The sequence below is a fragment of the Anoplopoma fimbria genome, chromosome 15 (genome assembly GCF_027596085.1).
Source record: "Anoplopoma fimbria isolate UVic2021 breed Golden Eagle Sablefish chromosome 15, Afim_UVic_2022, whole genome shotgun sequence".
NCBI classification, from domain to species: Eukaryota; Metazoa; Chordata; class Actinopteri; order Perciformes; family Anoplopomatidae; genus Anoplopoma; species Anoplopoma fimbria.
Genome location: NC_072463.1, coordinates 12,957,712 through 12,977,241, shown reverse-complemented (window position 1 = coordinate 12,977,241; position 19,530 = coordinate 12,957,712). Strand labels below are relative to the sequence as shown.

The window sequence follows — 19,530 nt, the reverse complement described above, 5'->3', positions numbered from 1 at the left end:
GTGTCAAAGGCAAGAGAGGACTATGAACAGAGAAAGACTGCACTGCTTCTTTAGAGGGGCTGGTCTGTGGATTTGTTTTCCTCTCGACGGACCCATGCTAGTGATTTCCCATTGTTCCTGTCTTTTTGCTATGCTAAGCTTAGCTAAGCTAATCAGTTGCTGGCTCCAGCTACATATTTAGCAATTTCTAAACCCATTGGCTATCGGTCTAACGACAATTAGGCCTCTGTTTACCTGTATTTAACCATGCCCACTCAAACTTGATTGGTCAATAATACCCCAATTTCAATTTTAGAGTTGGATTTACGGTAGTTTTTGCAAAACTACTGTAAAAAGATATGTATGACTTAGGGTGAGGTATTTTCTTTATGCTTATGAAGTGTGTTTGAAAAATTTCAATTGTCCGTAAATTTCAGTCAAAGGTACTCTATGACATGACATTTTACATTTGTTCTGTTTTCTTTGCTGGGGACCCAACAAGTCTTAGCTATCCTAGCAATTGGTTTGATAAAAGAACAGGTTAGCACTTGCACTACAACCTGCACAGAGCTGTAAATGTACAGTCTCCTACCACACCACATCCTGTGAACATGACTCTATCTGATTGTAAGTCGCTTTGGATAAAAGCGTCTGCTAAATGACTGTAATGTAATGTATCTTTTATACAGTTCCAAATGCATTTTAAACATAGCGATGACGTGAATTGCCTTTCATTTAATGCCCTTGTGTAAAGGGAAAAGCAAAATTATGTCTTAAAATAAATGATCTTAAAATCATTTTCAAAGCTGAAAGAAATATGTGAAAGTGCATTTGTCTAAAAATGAGCTTTTTGAGTTAATACTTAACTTGTACTTGCAGGACCATAAAACAAATCACAAAACACCTACAAACTGTGAAACAATTCTTACACACTTGCAAACCTGCACTGATATGTTAGACCAGAAGTACATTGAGGTCTTGCAAAAACAATCATTTTGGAAACGTAAATCAACATGATTTTTCTTGCAAATGACATGCAATGCCCAACTCTGTACTGTAAGGAATGGGAACAAAGTGTAATCTCTGTCTGAGGATCTGTTCTACTTGAACACCAATCAATACATGTGTTCCTCTTGTCTGATCTTTGCTCCTCACAGCATCGACAAAGAAAACAGAACACATCACTTGAGCAATCAACAGAGCAGTTGAGATGTGGACATTGACACGGGTTACCTTTAGGTGTCTGTCCTTCTACTAACTAGTAACCGTCGTTTAACCCCACTTGGGGGGAATGCTGCATATTGATGAACACTAATCTCACCAAACACCCTAAATAGATATTAAGCCTATACACCTGCTTCACAACATATGAAGCAGGCATGTGAGTGCCGTTGAAAAAAACTCTTAAGAGTCCACTCATATATAAACTTCACTTATATACCGGATATATACAAGTCTTTTTATTCTCACAATGATTCACCAGGACTGCAGGCGGGCGAACAGTATGAAAGCTACATGCTTTGCAGGGAGAAGCAGATCCAGGAGCAGTGCTTGAGTAAATGATAACACCAAACAACATCAAGAAAACAAAGTCAGTCAGACTGGGGTTGTCCATGCAATCAATGGGGGTTTGTGCCACAGAAACCTGAGAGCTTTGTTCTAATGAATATGGAACTTGTATGAATTAATACAATTTTCTGAAGTTGCTTAAAAATCCGGATGCAAATGTAAAAAAAAAAAAAAAAAAGGGAATAGACAGAATTGCTAAAACGTATGATTTTATGACTTAGTTTTGTTGTTTAATTATAACACTTTTGTTTGTAGCGAATTCCTTAAAGTGCATTCGGGGGGGAATAAATAAATGAAATCAACTTTGTCACATTAGATGAAATGAATGTTAGTCTGAAGATTAACGTGGTGGACATTGTTCAACGCAGAGTTTAGTTGAGACGCTTTTGTTAAAGTCTCGTGCAGCCTTCCCCCCCTCGCTTCTGGGCGGATCTCTGCTCCTCTTCCTCTTCCTCACTCCTTCACTCCTTCACTCGCAGCTCACTACTTCCAGCAGCCAGTGTTTCTCCGGCTGCGCACGTGGACAGACAATACTACTCCAGCTGCGGTCCTGCGCGCGCTCAGCTCACGCTTTTTTGTTTTGTTTGAATGACGACGTTTGACCCTGTTATGTCTCGAGCCCAAATGCTGTCAACCTCGGCGCGTTTCACGCATTTCTTTAGAGCCCTCGCGCGCAAGGACAAACATTTCGTGAGCCAAAAGTTCTTACAGAGAATGAGTCCCGCATAACTCCGCGTGCTGTCGTTATCTCCCCCTCTCCCTCTCTCTCTCTCTCTCTCTCTCTGTGTCTCTCTGTGTGTGTCTCTCTCTCTCTCTCTCTCTCCCCCCTGTCCCGCGCGCTCAGAGTTGAGTCATTGTACATAAGTATGGTAGATAAAGGCCCCTTGTTGACCTCTGCCATTATTTTTTACCTGTCCATTGGGGCTGCAATTTTTCAAGTCCTGGAGGAGCCCAATTGGAAGCTGGCTGCAAAGCAGTATAGTGCCCAGAAGGATAAAATACTTGAGGACTATCCCTGTCTGACGAAAGATGATTTGGACAAAATATTAGAGGTATGGATCATCCACTGAACACTTCTTTTTTGTTTTTCTATTTAAACACATCCTACTGTCAACTGTACTGCAGGTTTCCTTTTGTAATCCAAAGTGAAATTTAAAATGAAGTGTTAAATGAAATCTGGTATTGCTTCATCTTTCTTGACTAGGATAACTCATGAACTGCTGTGTAAGCTTTCTCCCCCCCAAAAAACAATATCAAAACTCCAAAGAAATGACTTGTTGTCAGTCCATGGTTCCACAGGGAGGAACCATGTGCGTGGACCTCCTCATGGTGCTTTACAACAACGTCACACAGGCAATTATCATTAAACGTGACTTTTGGATTGTGACAGATTACCTCATAAATGTTATCTTTGGCAGGTTCCTCGTGGATGATAATTATGTTAATCATCCCGGTGAGTTGATTGGCTGTTGTAAACCTTGACGGGCCGTCAGGCTGTCTGGAGCAGTGACATACACAGTGATATACCAGGGTGTTGAGGGTCAATCTGTAACCCTCAGAACATGGTGTTCCATTTGCCAATTTTGTCATTAAAATTGGCAGTTCCTTAACCGGTAGCCCAGCCGGTGCCGTTGACCTCTGTGGCTGCACAGTGTGTGTGAACACATAGTGAGGAAACACAGCCGGCAACCCCACAGGTGTTTACCCCATGCCATCTTGTTTGTTCACATCCTCCATATCAAGAGGCTTTTACGGCGTTGATTCTGCCCGTTTGTGAGAGCGACGAGAAGGTGAGATCCTCACCGAAGAAGAAGAAGAAGAAGAGTGCAGGAAAGAAGGCTTGATCCATGTGTTTGCAGTGTAAACAGCAGTGTGTATGCAACATGCCACCTCAGAGGGATCCTTTTCCTGCACAAGTAACACTTGATGCTGGTTCCTTTCAGGTTTTCTTGTTTCTTTTGGGGGCTTTTTGCACTTTCAAGTATGACCAGAAACATGTCTCAACCTGTTAACCCCCTTTTACGGGCCCACATCAGTATTAGGGAGATTTATTATCCGCACCATCCCCCCCTTCTGCTTCCTTCTGCTTTTCCTTTCTGTGTTTGGTGCGGGGGTCTGAAAGGGATATGCCCACAACCCCACCCCCACCCCCATTCATGGCATGTCTGTAACAACCAAATCCCCGTAATGGCCAAATTCCGCCTCTTGATGCAGTCTTTTTTTTTGGTTGTTAAAAATACGGCTGTGGAGGTGGTTGAACTCTTTGTGAAACTGAAACATGTCCACTCTGAGGGACAAGGGCCACATCATGTCATCTGTGGGGCTCCAAGGCAGCTTGAAGAGATAAAGTCAAATCACACATTTGGCTTCTTTACCCGTTTATCCCCCAGTTGCACAGTTGTGTCAGTTGTGCTGTCATCTTATCATTCTAGACGTGTAGTTTTTTTTCCGTCTGCAGAGACACCTGCTGCAAAGGCTTTGGAGTCAGTATATTAGGAGAATATATTGCCCTTGTGTTGCCTTTTATCAACTTTTATTTGCGTAAGCAGCAGAGATTCTACAAGGTTTCCATCGTGGAAACTTTGCCCGGCGTGTCAACGATTAAAATATATAAGCCGTCTTAACGAGAGATGGCGACACTCTCGTTAAAGTCAGTCTTCTGCTGTTTTATTAACAAGGAGTTTACTATTAACTATAAGACCCTTGAAGTGGTCACAGTTTACAGATTGGATTTTATGGTCCATCAATGCTGGCTGTTGAGGAGCTGTTGTAAAAGTTCAGCGAGGTTGCACACATTAGCTCCACTGCAAATACGAAGGGAATGCTCAGAGCGGGAAAAAAAAAGAAAATAATAGGTTGTCCAACTTGTATTTATTCTCCTGGCAGAATTGTTGCAAAGATTAAGCTCTAGATAACAATGAATGTTAAACAGTTTCAAATTGCACGCGTGAACTGCCACTGTTTATATAATGGATTGTTGGCATTGGAAATGTTGATGTCATGCTTAAAAAGTTGTGCTGCTAATTATTGATTGGTGATGGTGATTTGTCAACCAAACTGTTGAGAGAGAGAGAGAGTGGGGATGCAGCGGGTCTGACTCTGAGGACTTGGCCGTGGTGCATGGGCCCCCGCTCTACTAGGTGACCTACCTGGGGGGGGGCCTGTGTCTTGCATTTTTGACTGAAAATAAAAATAAAAATCAGTGACTTAAAAACAGTTGGCGATACATCTTCTGTCGCTCAACCAATCGTTGCAAGCTCTCAAGTTCTGTGGGCCTCCCCTTGGAAAGCTCGGAGTTTGCAAAACAGTCTGCTGTCACATGCGTGCAGTGAAACTCGGCTCCCTTTCGTCCGACTGAAAATGCACAAAGAATTGGCGCTCTGTTTGCGGTGATGGTCATGTGCCCAGGGGCCGCTGGTCTTTCATTCCTCTTTTATAAAAGTAAATAAAAAGAGAGTTACACTGAAGTCACAGAAGGTATCGATGCATTTTGAATGTCATGGGTTTAGGTTTGTGCAATGAGTTGACAAGACAGTGATGTCTTTATTGCCTTGTAGGCCTAATTTGATTAAGTCCAGAGCCAGAAGGCCACATGTGCAGGATATTGTCAGTACAATGTGAGAATGTCACCATTTACTTCAGCATACCAGCACTGATCTGGAGTGTAGAAATGAACTTGAAATGTTTATCAGCCGACAGAGAAATTCAGAGAGGAATAAAAACACCACATGTTGTGTTAATGAGTACGTTTTTCAACCTTGTGCAAAATTAAAGCAGCCACTCACAAATCTGTTAATGTCTGTAATATGCTCTGCTTAACAGATGGAAGAATCCTTTCACTGTCTGAGGGATTTTTTTTTACAGCTTTTATGTCTCAAATAAGGAAAAAGCTATTAAATGGACGCAAGTTGTCTGTTCTTCTTAATCAGCATCGGTTTCTTCTTAACATTAATTTGCGGTGATAAGACGGCATTCCACAACTTTTCGAACCTCCCATTTTCTTTTTCTTTTTTTTCTCCACACACCCTGTGGTGGATTTTTATTTATTGGTGTACACAATGAAATCTCAGCATTGTTTCTCAAAAGCATTGTTTGCCAGCCATCTATCCTGTGTATCAGAAATCAATATGTAATGACATGGAGGAGCCTGAGTGTGGGGTCAATGCTGCCCACGAGCAGCTGTGGGAGCCGGGGTGGTGTGCTGGGGTGGTGTGCTGGGGTGGTGTGCTGGGCCGCCAGCTGTCCTGATAACAGTTGGAGTTTGTCATTGTGGCGTTTACTGTGCTCTGTTTATCAGAGTGGGCCGGTGGCAGATGCCTGCATGTTTGGCAATGTTTTCAAACCCACTAAAGCAAATTAATCCTTTCAGAGTGTGTCAGCATAAGGCACCACATTGTGATTTTTTTTTTCTTTGTGTAATCCTTTTTTGTTACGGATGTCTGAAGATTGTTGTTAGCTCAACAGTTTCAGTGTCACTATATCTTAAAATATGTACGCTTAATGAGTAAAGTATTATTGCTCTAAATATGGGTTGTTTCAGTAAATCAATCGATCGACTGTGTGTTTTGGAAGCATTGGTAGCAGAGAATGTTTCCCTTTTCTTAATTTGCTTGAAAAATGACTGAAACCATTCATTGATTACCAAAAAGTGTTGCCAATTATGTTTTCTGTCAATGAAGTCGTGCACAAAATGCAACTTTGATGTTTTGTTAAACACCAGTCGGAGTTGTTTAGCAGCAAGATTGCTGGATTATTTTAATATTGTTTTCATTTTTTTATGTAACAGAAGACACACTTAGAGAACAAACTTCCACAATTCTAATTGGCTCTTCCTCAACGCTTCATCCAGCCCCTTTACCATGAATTGACCAGTGGGCAGGCTCGTAAAGAAGCCAGTTTAACAACCTTCTCCTGAGCTGCTTCAGGCTCACTGTGACGCAAAGTGTCTTTGATCCTTCTCCCCCTTTGCTTGTTCCTTTTGACTTGTTCTCAGGGTTATTTGTGACCTGAAGTGACCACGAGTTGACCAGTAGATGACCTTTTCAACCTTTTTTGAGGACCTTGTGCGTCGCTCAGCTGGTTCAGTCATGTTTGAACTTCTTTACTTAGTGAGTGCTGTAGTAGATCTTCTCCTTCCTAGCATCTGTACAGTGGCAATGCAGGATATTTAAAGATGCGGTTAACATGCTAACCCTCTAAAGTCTGCCTTTTTTTTTTTTTTTTTTTTTTTTTTTAAAAGGTCATGTTCCTTGTCCTCTATTTGCGCGACGTGATGTAGCTTGCACTCTGCCCTCATTGTTTTCCTGCGAATCAGCATTTTGTGCATCTCAAACTTCAGCATTTTTTATTCTTCAGGCAGACTGTGAACTTGTGCAAATCACCCTCATTATGCCAGTATAAGGACGGTGCCGAGTCCAGCACACAGACCACAGACATGACTCACAAACATAACATTGTCACTTTTTCGATGTTTTCCGCGCAGCAAAAAAAAACAAAAAACCCGACAACTGTTCCAGTCTTAGCTCGTGGGGTAAAATTTCATATTGACTGACGCAGAGGAATGAATGAATTGCTGCTTGTTTTGGGGGAATTTACCAAAAGTTTTTCTAAATATACGTTCATGTTCTGAGACTCGCCTCATCACTTTCCATTAGTACCAGCCACAGTGCCTGAAACCAACAGTACATGCAATGCCCTTTATCCTTTAACTGTGGGCAGATTTGATGAGTAAACATTTGTTTTTCAAGTTCCCAAAGTGACCTGCTTTTGGTTTGACTCACTCTTCTTTGATAGTGATGACTGATCTCACCTTTTCAGTTCCAAAACAGACACCTGGGCTTTTGAGAACCGATCTGATAACAGTGTTTAGTTAATTAGCTGTATGCCCCACTGTGTGGAAGAGTCTAGGGTTCATTCTTTTACGTGTAAGACAACATCAGACCTGACTTAAAGACTACTTTCCTAACTGTGTAAAACAAAATATACTGGGACATTTAAGTTCAGACATAAAATAGCCATATAATTCATGGCACAGCAAGCGTGAAATACCTCTGAACAGCTGTACTTGTTGTTGGCTCCCTCAGCTATGCGGTCTCCTGGCATGCTGATGACTCATGAGTCGCTACGCACGCGTGTAATCAGATGTAAACATTTAACTGCTTCTAATAGATCAGTCCAATAGTCCCTGATAAAGCATCCAGCTATTTGAGTCAGTGCGGGCCCGATATCTGTATTGGGTACGTGCATCACTACCCTATGGTGTCGCTTTTTGTTTCAGTCATGTTTTTTTTTACCATTTAACATTTGATGTTAAAATAAACATCGAACAGATTACTACTGAGATGAACACATCTTTCCTATTTGTATGTTAGATGTGGTTGATTGTACACAGTTGGAGGGTAAATAGCACCCAACATTTTCTGTCTTTCTTTTTGCATGTAGGCTGTTTATATTTAAAAGGAACTGTAGTGTTTACTGGTTCATTAGGCCAACGGGGATATGCAGTTGTGGGGTATGAAAGGTTGCCATAATCAACTTCAGCCAAATAAGATTTGGTTAATAACGAGGTTACCCATGCATAAATATGTGACCAGTAATTACAGATGCTGTGGACTCAAGAGGGCTGTCGAATGTGAAAGTGCGCGTTAGCGGTACAGTTGTCCAGCCGTTGTTTTCACTCTTTAATTCCTGCCCATGGTTGGAACACAAACTTGGTCATCACATCACTTGCTGTCATGCTAAAGCCCGAAGGAGGAACTGTGTTGTTTCAGCAGACAAAAGAATGGCCTCCCCTCGTGTTGTTAATTACAGAGAAGAGCTGTCACAGACCTGTTATTATTAAAGAACTAAGCATCTTCCAGTGCTTAAGGGCTCATGCAAATTTTGCCAACCCCTGCCCCCCGTCAAGCACAGTTGGAGACAAGAAGTGTGTGTGTGTGTGTGTGTGTGTGTGTGTGTGTGTGTGTGTGTGTGTGTGTGTGTGTGTGTGTGTGTGTGTGTGTGTGTGTGTGTGTGTGTGTGTGTGTGTGTGTGTGTGTGTGTGTGTGTGTGTGTGTGTGTGTGTGTGTGTGTGTGTGTGTGTGTGTGTGTGTGTCCAATGTCCCACCACACATGGCAGGGTGTTTGCAAATACACAACAGGGGGGGATTCAGTTTCTGTTGTGGCTTTTCAGGCACACACATGGTTGGGAATGATTGATGAAGCATTTTCTTTCTCCTTTTGGATGTCGACACTAAAGCTTCCTTCTAAGGAGTGATCTGATATATCCCATGCTCAAGGGGGTTAGAGATCAATTAAGCACAAAATAATCCCTTTTTTTCCCCTGAAGAATGTTTTTGTATTCATTTGGTGGATCAATTTTGGATCTTGATAAAGACTTGATAAACAAACTTCAAAAAGAGCAACCACTGAGGAGTGAACTAGTAAGCATTTAAACGACGGCTCATCATGGGATTATGAAATGGCTGGTTAGGCCTTCCTGTTTCTCTACCAATGCTAGCGCTAGTTGGCACCATGAAGCCCCCTTGGCGACGGCGATTCCCAAGGGTTGCTGATGTCGTTTTACCTCATCAGTCCTACTGGAGATAGCATCTACATATCACAGGAAGGATGTGGTGGAAGAATTGGGGCTTACACACAACAAACTTCGGTTCTTCCTTAAGATTAAGCTCTGTTTATATTTGTGCTTTGCGCCTTAGTGCAAACTTCCACAGATGGTGAGCAGCTCCGAGCATGATGGGAGGCATTTATACTCTAGTCTATGCGCCAGAGAGTGCAAACAAAATGAACTGTGAAGAATACGAGTGTAACTCATAGATATGCCCATAGACTGTAGGTGTAACCGTCAAAAAAGCCATAAACTATTCTCCAGAATTTCGAGGAGGGATTGTAATGAACTGTAAACCCATATCTCACATTCATGAACAATTTTATTGCCTTTGTGCAAGCCCTGTAGAGAGAAAAGTTAGGTATTACATGCATAATAAGGAAACAAAGGTTGAATATCCAGTAAACTATTTGATTTGGCTGCAAAATATAAACTAGATTTTTTATTACCTCCTGTTCCTAAAGCATTTAAAAGCAAGTTGGCCTTCTTTTTAAAATCCCTAGACATGTAAATACTGCTTTTATCAGTGAACTATTTGTGATAGTACTGGTTACTGCACTGGCCAAGTTCCTAAAGTTCAGAGGTGCACAACCAAGTGCTGCAGACACTTGTGGAGCCTACGTGCACCACGCCATTTTACGCACGGCTTTACTACGATGAGTAAACTACGCTTTAGTCAGATTGGACCCTTTTTGTTTTGTGGACTGGCAGTTGATACCTATCAATTTGTTTGGCATCCATTAATTATTTTTTTAAAGATGGAATTAAACTTATACTCAGATGGGTTTCTTCTATGTCCTCAGGTGGTGTCTGATGCTGCAGGCCAAGGGGTCACTATAACTGGCAGCAAGACCTTCAACAACTGGAACTGGCCAAATGCTGTTATCTTTGCGGCCACTGTTATCACCACTATCGGTAAGTACTTTCGGTATGTTCAACAATAAGGGCTCTAGTTCTGATGGGAGAAAAGAGGCAGTTCTTTTAGTTGTTACGTCAAACGTTACTTGGACTTTTCAGAGAATGAGACTCTGTGATGTCTTACTTTGTTTCGTTGGGACAAAGTCGATTTCAGTCAACTGTTGGTTGTTTTGCCAAAGTGTTCAATGGTACAGGGCAGATGGACTTAGATTATCCTATTCGTATTAGTTTGTAGCACCTATTGTATTCATATTAGTTTGTTGCAATTATTGTTTTCGTAGTAATTTGCCTCTGCACTATACTTTTGCTCTGGTTTATGCTTTAAGATGCTTGTTTAAGAAAGGAGATGCACTTATGACTTCTGGTGACTAGTAGTTCTCTTGAATACCTATGTTGAATACACTTCCTGTAAGTCGCTTTGGATAAAAGCGTCTGCTAAATGACTGTAATGTAATGTAAAATGTAATGTAAGATTAAGACAACCCATTATGGTGGCATGTTTTTGTTATTTCCATCTCCTCCTATCAAGCCAACTTAAACTTAATAGTCGGTTGACACCTCCCAAACCTAACCACCATGATTTTGCTTTTGATTTTTGAAGGATATGGGAACATTGCCCCTAAAACGTCAGCAGGCCGTGTATTTTGCATCTTCTACGGCCTGTTTGGTGTGCCTTTGTGTCTTACCTGGATCAGTGAGCTGGGAAAGTTCTTCGGTGGCAGAGCCAAGCACCTGGGCCAGTATCTAACTAAGAAAGGATTTTCACTAGTAAGTTGAAATTAGCTTTTTTTCTTCCACTTCTTGGAAAAAGTGCTTTCCTTTCTTGGTGGTATCACAAAACCTGCGCCTGAAGTAATGATTTTTATCTTTTTTTTTTTTTTTTTTTTTCAGAGGAAGGCTCAATTCACCTGCACGGCTATATTTCTCCTCTGGGGTGTGCTGGTCCATCTAGTCCTTCCACCCTTTGTATTTATGTCCCAAGAAGGTTGGACATATATTGAAGGCTTATACTTCTCATTTGTCACTTTGACAACGATTGGTTTTGGGGACTTGGTAGCAGGTAAGCTGAGAAATAAATGATTTTGATTCAACTGATTAAATTAAATCAGGCCATAACTTTGGATTCAAATGACAGTCGACTGTTTTGTTTTTCCTTGCAGGTGTGGAACCAAATAAAGAATACCCAACTCTGTACCGTTACTTTGTGGAAGTGTGGATTTATCTCGGGTTGGCATGGCTTTCTTTGTTCTTCAACTGGAAAGTGCGGATGGTGATTGAAGCACACAAGGCACTGAAGAAACGCCGCAAGCTGCGCAAGCTATCTCTTGATGAGCTTCGGCACTACAAAGAGTCTCACAAGGCTTCCCTTCGTCTGCCACCCACGCCTAATGACGTAAACATCTTCGGCTTCCTGTCCAAGAAGCAGGAAGGCTACAATGACTTGATTAAACAGATCGGCACCAAAAAAGACTGCAGGAACAACGGTGTTAATGCCAACGCCATAAATAAATCCAAAGATATCGGTCGTTCCAAGAGTTGCAATGATGCTCCCATGTTTAACGGACACACCATCCTTAGTCTGGACCGATCGCCTCGCCAAAAGAGGCGCTATAGTTTCAGTGACCGAGTCACTGTTGCTTTTTCAAAGTCAAAGAACTACCTCCTGGGCTCAGACAGCGGTTTGCTGCTAACAGAGGACCAAGTAGAAGGTGATTTAGAACTCGACCAGGGCCAAATGTATGAGAACCAACTTGACAAGGACGTAGAGCTAGAGAACGGAGGGGTGGGAGAGTGTGGGGCAGGCGGTCGAAGGACGTGGGACTCAAAGGAGTACCATCCCCTCACATTCCAAAATGCAAACATTACTTTTATAGACGAGGAGAACTTTCTCGGCAGTAACTTGGAGGAGGAAGAGGAGGAGGATGACGATTCTAAAGCTAAACTCTCCATTACTACTTGTGATGAAAACATTGAAACAAACTCCAAGGAGGAGCATAGTTCTGAATCTGAAGAGTCTGTGTTCACGAGTGACGGTTCAGAACACAGCCACTCCTATGAGAAACTCGTGGAGGAATATTCAAAGGAAGAAAATACTGAATCCTGAGATATCACAAAGCCTTGAACTGTCTAAAGTCAACACACCTTCCTGCTCCTCTATTGCTGAATTGGTTGGCATTGAAGTATTCTAATGTGAACTGTCTGAATGCATATCAGAAGTCCCATTGCACATTTGGGGGACTGATAATGACTGCAAAGCCAAGATCAAATTTCTATGAAATGTTCTGTTCATAGCCGAGAAACGGAAATCCCCATCACGTTGACTGTTCCTATTAACCCTTATATGGACGACAGAGCGTGACATTTACCCCATGAGTACATCTACTCTATTTATGTCTTTTTATATGGTTTGAGAAACTAAATGCCACACGTTCATTGTAATGTTCAAACAAGAACTATTTACCATGAGTGCTTTTTTTTTTTTTTTTTTTTTTACTCATAGGCTGATATGTGGAAATGTATTAGATTCCCCATAGTTTCTTCTATGCATATTCACCATATTGGTGTTTTTATAATATTTATTAAAATGAAGGACATAGTAGCTTTTATTCAATGGCTGCATGGGTTTATATCTCCCATTGCACAATTCCACCAAATAAGGACAGTTCAAAGTCCGTTTCAGTGCAGACTTTCTTTTTAAAACCTGAGCCAAACAGTTGTCCTTACAGAAAATGAAGGAGGTTAAGGGCCAATTCTCCTTTTTTTTTTTTCTCTTTGGTATGTCACTTGTTTCTTTTGTGAAGTCCTTGCTGCCTAGTTGTGTCTGAGATTTCTGTTTATTTTGACTGTAAGCAATAGAATTGTGACTGCACTAGAGTTTAAAAGTGAAGCATAGCAACGTCTGGGTGTCTAGAACAAACTGAATAAACTTGGAAAGGAACATCATACATTTTATGAACAGAGAGGCATTAATGGCAAATCTGAATGTCCTGCCAGAGAGACACTCTAAACTAGGATTTGTTTGCCTTTTTTTGTTCCAAACCTCTTTGACCGCTGTAAAACAAAAAAAAGAACTGCTTTGGAAATGATCCCCTCATTGTGACAGTATGCACAGTTAACGCCTAGCAGAATACCCTAAAATTGCTTCAGTGAACACAAACTTGTATTGTTGCTTTGCTGTTAACGTTTTAAGTGCCGATCTGTGGCTCCGGTGCCATCTAACCGTGGCAATATTCTCTCTTGGTGTCCCTTTAGCACCCTTTCGCTTCATTGTATTTGTCATGTAAATACTGGCTGGAAGCCCGTCGGTAGCCACAAACACAGCTCTGCTGAGGAGAGGCCATGGCCTTGCAGCTCATGTTTGCCTTTGGGGGCTCGCACTGGCATGAAAGACAGAAATGCCGCATATGACGATGTTAAGCCAAGGCTAACTCATGACAGATCAATGTTCTCTTGACGTATGTTTCAGTCATGAGACGTTAAGACAACAGTATCGGTGCTCTCAATTACTGTATAGTATGTCCCCGTTGTTTCATGTGTACACAAAACCGTAAACTGGAGGGATCAAAATATAATGTCCATTTCTTTTCACAGTCTGACTTTTGAAAGGGCCCTTAGCCGCTCTTCTCACCTGCTGCCTTTTGCACACGTTAACTTGCACACAAAAACTTGAAACAGTATTACAGTAATTATTTAGATGGCAGTGTCACTCTATGCTCATTTGAATTCAGAACTCCTCATGGTTAATATACTGTAAATATAGGCCTTAAATCCACTGCAAAGCAGGGATACCCAGTACAATGTAACATCTGTTGAATGTACTTGTAATCTTCTCAGTGAGTCATTATATATTTCACACGGGGGTTTTATTCCCCCCCTCATGTATTTTGTCACAGGGTCATGACTTTAATCTATAGCATTCCTCTGTCTTTCTCTCATTTTCACTGGTTTTCAGTGATCTGTTCGGCTTTGTTGTACAGTACATCACATTGTTCTATGGTACTTGTCCGGACAGAATTTCAAGCTCGTCTCTAGATCTTTAACTAAGAACAGGTTAGGTTGGTTTAACCCACTGCCCCAAGCTTTTTTTTTTTATTGTTGCTCCATTGTGTAAAAACTCCAGTAAAGTTGTGTCTTTTCGTTTTTTTTGTTGTTTTCTTTTTAAATGATTAAATTATTCATGTTTGTAAAAGTTTGCATGTGAATTCCAAACAAAACTGTATATTTTATGTTAATAAACATTTAATAAAACTTGAGCGTTTATGTGATCCTTACATTATATTAAAAGTAGTACGCTGCAGACTCACACAGACTGCAGACGTGTCAGGATATCTGCATTTAATTTGTCTTTTTATTATAGTTCTGGTGTGGCTCCACTTGTTTCATAAAGACATTGACTAGCCCTTCAGCCCAGTTAAAATATTTGTGTTAGTTTTCTTGTTTTGTATCCAAGTAGCTGAAGGGGGAAAAAAGGTAACTGATGAAACTGAATTAATGGGGACATATGCTCATTTTCAGGTTCATACTTGTATTCTGAATGATCTTTCTCTGAGTTCAAAGGCGAGGAGCTTCTTTTGGTTGAAGTACTCATGGGTAATGGGGTGGAACTTGGGGAGTACATGGAGGGGACGGCCATGGTTGAGATGGAACCCTCCATGAGCCACGATGATGTGCTGGACGTCGGTTTGGACATGCACGGAGAAGAGGAGGCTTTCTTGTTAGACCATTAAGCCCTCGAGCCAGGACCGCCGGCCCATGATACCAGATTTTGTCTCGGGGTTGAGCTTTGCAGGCAGACAATGGTTGGTACAGCCGTTATTTCATTATTCCAAAGAAAATGTTGGGTCTGCATCCTGTTCTGGACCTTCAAAGTGTTAAACAAATACCTCTGATCATATAAGTTACAAATGATAGCAGTCACACAGCTACTGAGCCCAACTGGCTAGAGGGCTTGGTTTACAACTATTGATCTCACAGACGCTTACTTTCAGGTAGCAATAATGCGGATAACATGCAGTCTTTAAGGTTTGCTTTCAAAGACAGCCTGCTAATATCTGGTGCTTGCATCTAGACAGTTGGGCTGTGATTGCGGGCTCCAGGGAGCAGGTAGCGGCACAGCTGTTTACTGAGTCTTTTTCTCCAAGTGGTGTCAACAACCAGATGAGCTACTAATAGCTTTCTTAGCTCTAAAGCATTTTTGGTCCACTTCAGACGGGCCGGTGTGTTCTAATCGGAAAGGACAAGACAATATTTGTGTCCTACATAAACAAGCAGGGAGTGACCCGTTTGCTTCCCCTGCTGGAGCTGTCTCCTTCTGATGTTGGTAAGTGTTCATTTCCTGTCTCTTAGAGCCATCCGTGTTCCAGGCCACCTGAACCTGCAGGCAACATTCTCTCCAAGGGGGTTCTAAAGGAGCTTGCGCCCTTTGGTGGTGGCTCAAATATGGGATCTCTTCAGCTGGTGCGAGTTGATCTCTTAATTTATCGGAGGTAGGTATGGGGGGAAAGGTGAAATCAGTGACTCTAGCGTTGCCTGTCAGTAAACTCTGAACCATAAAATAGATCATTTAAGAAAAAACTTAAAAACATTTACAGTTACAAAGCTACTTAAAGGTTGATAAAGCAGAAAAGGGAAAATGTAAACACTGTAGCTGGTCGATATTCATCCGAATAAATTCTGGTATTGAGACTTTATCACACATGGAAAAATGAATTCAAACAAAATCAAAGAACATTTGGTTTATTACCATTGCCTTACATAATTTCTGACCATAAATACTTTGAATAAGGAGCTTTCATTTTGTTTAGTTTTTTTATGTTTCCGTGCGGTCAAAAGCGGGAATGACTTTAAGTTAATGTTCTAGTTTACTTATGTATGTCATTAAAGGGCATCCATATTTAATATTTAACCACTTAAAAGTTCCTCGCAGTAACTTTAAATAAACAAATTTGAAGTTGCCAGCACGCCAAATTGCCTAGCGCAGCATGAAATATTCAAAACCTATATTTAAACAAACTTCAGAGCTCAGAGCTCTGAGACATGTGACTGTTAATATCGAGGATGATCACCTTAAGAATAACCTTTTGCTGTTTCATTTTGGAAAGTAACAAACGCTGTGATCCAAATAAACATCTGCTGTTCACCCATTCACTGGCACTGTAAGATATCTTTATCAAGATCCAAAATTGATCCACCAAATTAATACAAAAACATTCTTCAGGAAAAAAAAGGGATATATAAAGGGATTATTTTGTGCTTAATTGATCTCTAACCCCCTTGAGCATGGGATATATCAGATCACTCCTTAGAAGGAAGCTTTAGTGTCGACATCCAAAAGGAGAAAGAAAATGCTTCATCAATCATTCCCAACCATATGTGTGCCTGAAAAGCCACAACAGAAACTGAATCCCCCCCTGTTGTGTATTTGCAAACACCCTGCCATGTGTGGTGGGACATTGGATACACACACACACACACACACACACACACACACACACACACACACACACACACACACACACACACACTCACACACTCACACACACACACACACACACACACACACACACACACACACACACACACACACACACACACACACACACACACACACACACACACACACACACACACACACACACACAGGTGTCTTTCCTTCCTACTTCCTCCTTTAGTATTCAATATGTATCCTTGTTGCACAGTCAAACCTGTATTATTGCCTCAGAGTAAATTCAAAGTTAAATTGAGAACTTGTAAAACAAGTGTGATCTACCTGTGAACTTCTTGTGGAAAATTTGCATTGTGTATTCCCGTTTTTTATCCAAGGGACACCTGGCATTACTCATTATGCACACAAACATCAAGGTCATGCTCTAGGACAAGTGAACCACACTGCAAAAGGAGCAGAAAAGCTGATATGCAAACCATAATAACGACTCTGAAAAATAAATAACGAGTTTAGCATTCTACACAAACCCTGAACATTTATATGTGCTTGTTTATGTTTGAGTATCAGTTGATGATTGGAATACGGGTGGATTTTAATAAGCATGGAGCCGATGGAGCCAGGCTGTGGACATATGCTGATATGCCACAAAGATTTGAGATTAGCTTTTGCATAACAAGTTGCTGTTGTTGGCACAGGCTAAAAATGAACGCCAATGCCTGAATAGATTCAGCAGAATAACCCTGGTTCCACTAAAAGTGACGGAATTAAATTCATAAAAAACGTTAACATTTAGAAAAAATCTGAAATGAGACAGCAGCGCATTGATATTTTTTATAACTTTCTGAGATACGCTGTTATTGCCTCCCAGTCTGATGGCACAGTTTAAAAATCTGCAGTGGAACAATGTTTCATTGCATTTTCACCATCAATGTTTCACTAGAATGGGTGGTGCGAGAGAACCTTCGCCCTTATAAATGTTAACTTAACTGATGATGATTACTGAACCAAAGTAAAGAGAGGGCTGACTCTGGAAATATGCTGACTCCGGTGGAAACCAAAATGTCTCCTGTTACTGTGGGATCCCAGGCACAACATAAATCAACCCCCTTTCATATCTTCACGTTCCTCACCCTGCAGTGTGATCCAGAACGCACAAATGACTATGAATACTGAGGCCACTGTTGTTTAATTATCCAAAAGTTAACAGGTTGTAAGCGTATTTGTGGGCTTTTTATTACATTGAGACAGTAATGAGATAATTAGAGAGATTTAAAAAAAAAAAAAGGTCCTCGGCCGGACTCAAGCCGGTTATGGGGCAGCTCTTGGTTGGTGCCTCTTCCTCTGAGCTACAGTTCTAATAAATCAGCATTAAAATTGTTTTGTAAACTGATGTGATTGGATCAGGGCAGACACCGTAAGCTAGTGAGCACAGTGGAGCATCTTGCAGCTAGAAAACCCAGATATCTCCCTCTGGAGTCGGTAGAGAAAATGAGCTAAAAGAGAGACTTCCGTACTTACTGTAGTTATTTTAACACAAAATACAATCTTTCCCTAAACCTAACCGAGTAATTATGTTGCCTTAACCTAACCAAAGTGTTTTGTGTGAAGACAGAAGTTTATGTTGAAAAGACTGTATGCATGTAACGACGAGATATTGACACGTGCTGCTGTTCGTTGGCAGGAGAACAGACACACTACTCAACAGGAATGGTAATGCTGCTCCGTGACTGCTGGAGGTGTAAATGATGATCGGAGCGAGAGACAGGTCCCACGGTTGGAATTAGAACCGGGGACGTTGCGGTTACGTTGCTTACGCAGTAACCACGGTTACCAAGGCCCTCCAACCCCACCCATCTCTAAGCATTGAGAAGAGCACAGACCAAATCAAATCTTTCAATTGAAACAACCCAAACTATTTGAACCTCGGCAGCTAAATTAGTGTTCATGTAGGACTACATAACTCAAAACACAAAAATAAGTTTACAGGGCCTCTAATTATTGTGTCTGAGTTGAAAAGCTGAGGACGGAAAAATATCCCACCCCTTTTCGGAGTACTTACTTCATAATTTGTTTTAATTAAATTTGACTTTGGGCAACATGATATTCCTTTGAAAGTTTTAATAAACCACAAAATGCGTCTGAAATAACATCGAGACAATTGGGTGTCAATCTGAAAAAAATCATTACACTGTGAACTTTAAAGCAAATTTTATATTATGCTTGTCCAGCAAGGATCAGTTCCACGACACACGGGAGGTGCTAGACATGCACTACAGTACGTGCCAAATGTCACATTGCAGCTGTGGACAAGTGGGCGTGAATGGCTAGTCTCATCATCAAAAACACATCACCAAATGCAATTTGGGAGACGCCTCGGGGACAGTGAAAATTGGCATTTGGTTGTTGGACTAGCCTCTGTGACAGCACTCAAAGGGATGATTCAGAGTCGATGTTGCCTGTTAGTTAGCTCAAAAGAAAGGGATTACAGTATATTTAATACTTATCTCATGGTTGCGAATGCCCTCGTGCTCATTTTGCCATCACCTCAGGTGGGGGGATCAGAGAGTCTCGTGTCTTCAGTTTCACAGCACTTAAGCTTCGTACATTTTATCACGTCAGCAGTGATGATTGTGTTTGGTTAGGGGATTTCAGAGCAAGATGAGATGAGGACAAGAGATCAGGCGATGATTGTTCATCTGAGACACTAGCCTCCTTTTCTGTTTGTTGACTCCCTTACTACTTGATAGGATCTGGAAACTTGCACCAAAACCACACGAAACGTTGAAAAACTTACAGTAAAACTAAGCAGAAACATCAGCTGGCTACGTATTGTTATTGAAAAAACCTAGACACTTCCCTGCAGACAAGTTCAGAGAACAGACTTTATTTGTCATAAAAGAGTAACCACATGACTGTTTGATCTTTGGATCTATATTACTGTCTTAACTGCCCTAACACACATAATAAATGTAACACATCTTGAATTGCTGATTGCAATATATATACATTAAAT

The 19,530-nt window shown here is 41.2% G+C and overlaps 1 protein-coding gene across 1 annotated transcript; it reads left to right on the top strand.

The window, feature by feature from the left end:
* The first annotated feature begins 1,986 nt into the window (after positions 1-1,986).
* kcnk5a (potassium channel, subfamily K, member 5a) lies at positions 1,987-12,551 on the top strand. The gene is made up of 5 exons (XM_054613957.1): positions 1,987-2,600; positions 9,958-10,069; positions 10,674-10,840; positions 10,964-11,132; positions 11,233-12,551. Exons 1-5 carry the CDS (start codon positions 2,415-2,417, stop codon positions 12,174-12,176), a joined length of 1,578 nt encoding a protein of 525 aa, XP_054469932.1. The 5' UTR covers positions 1,987-2,414; the 3' UTR covers positions 12,177-12,551.
* The last annotated feature ends 6,979 nt before the right edge of the window (positions 12,552-19,530 follow it).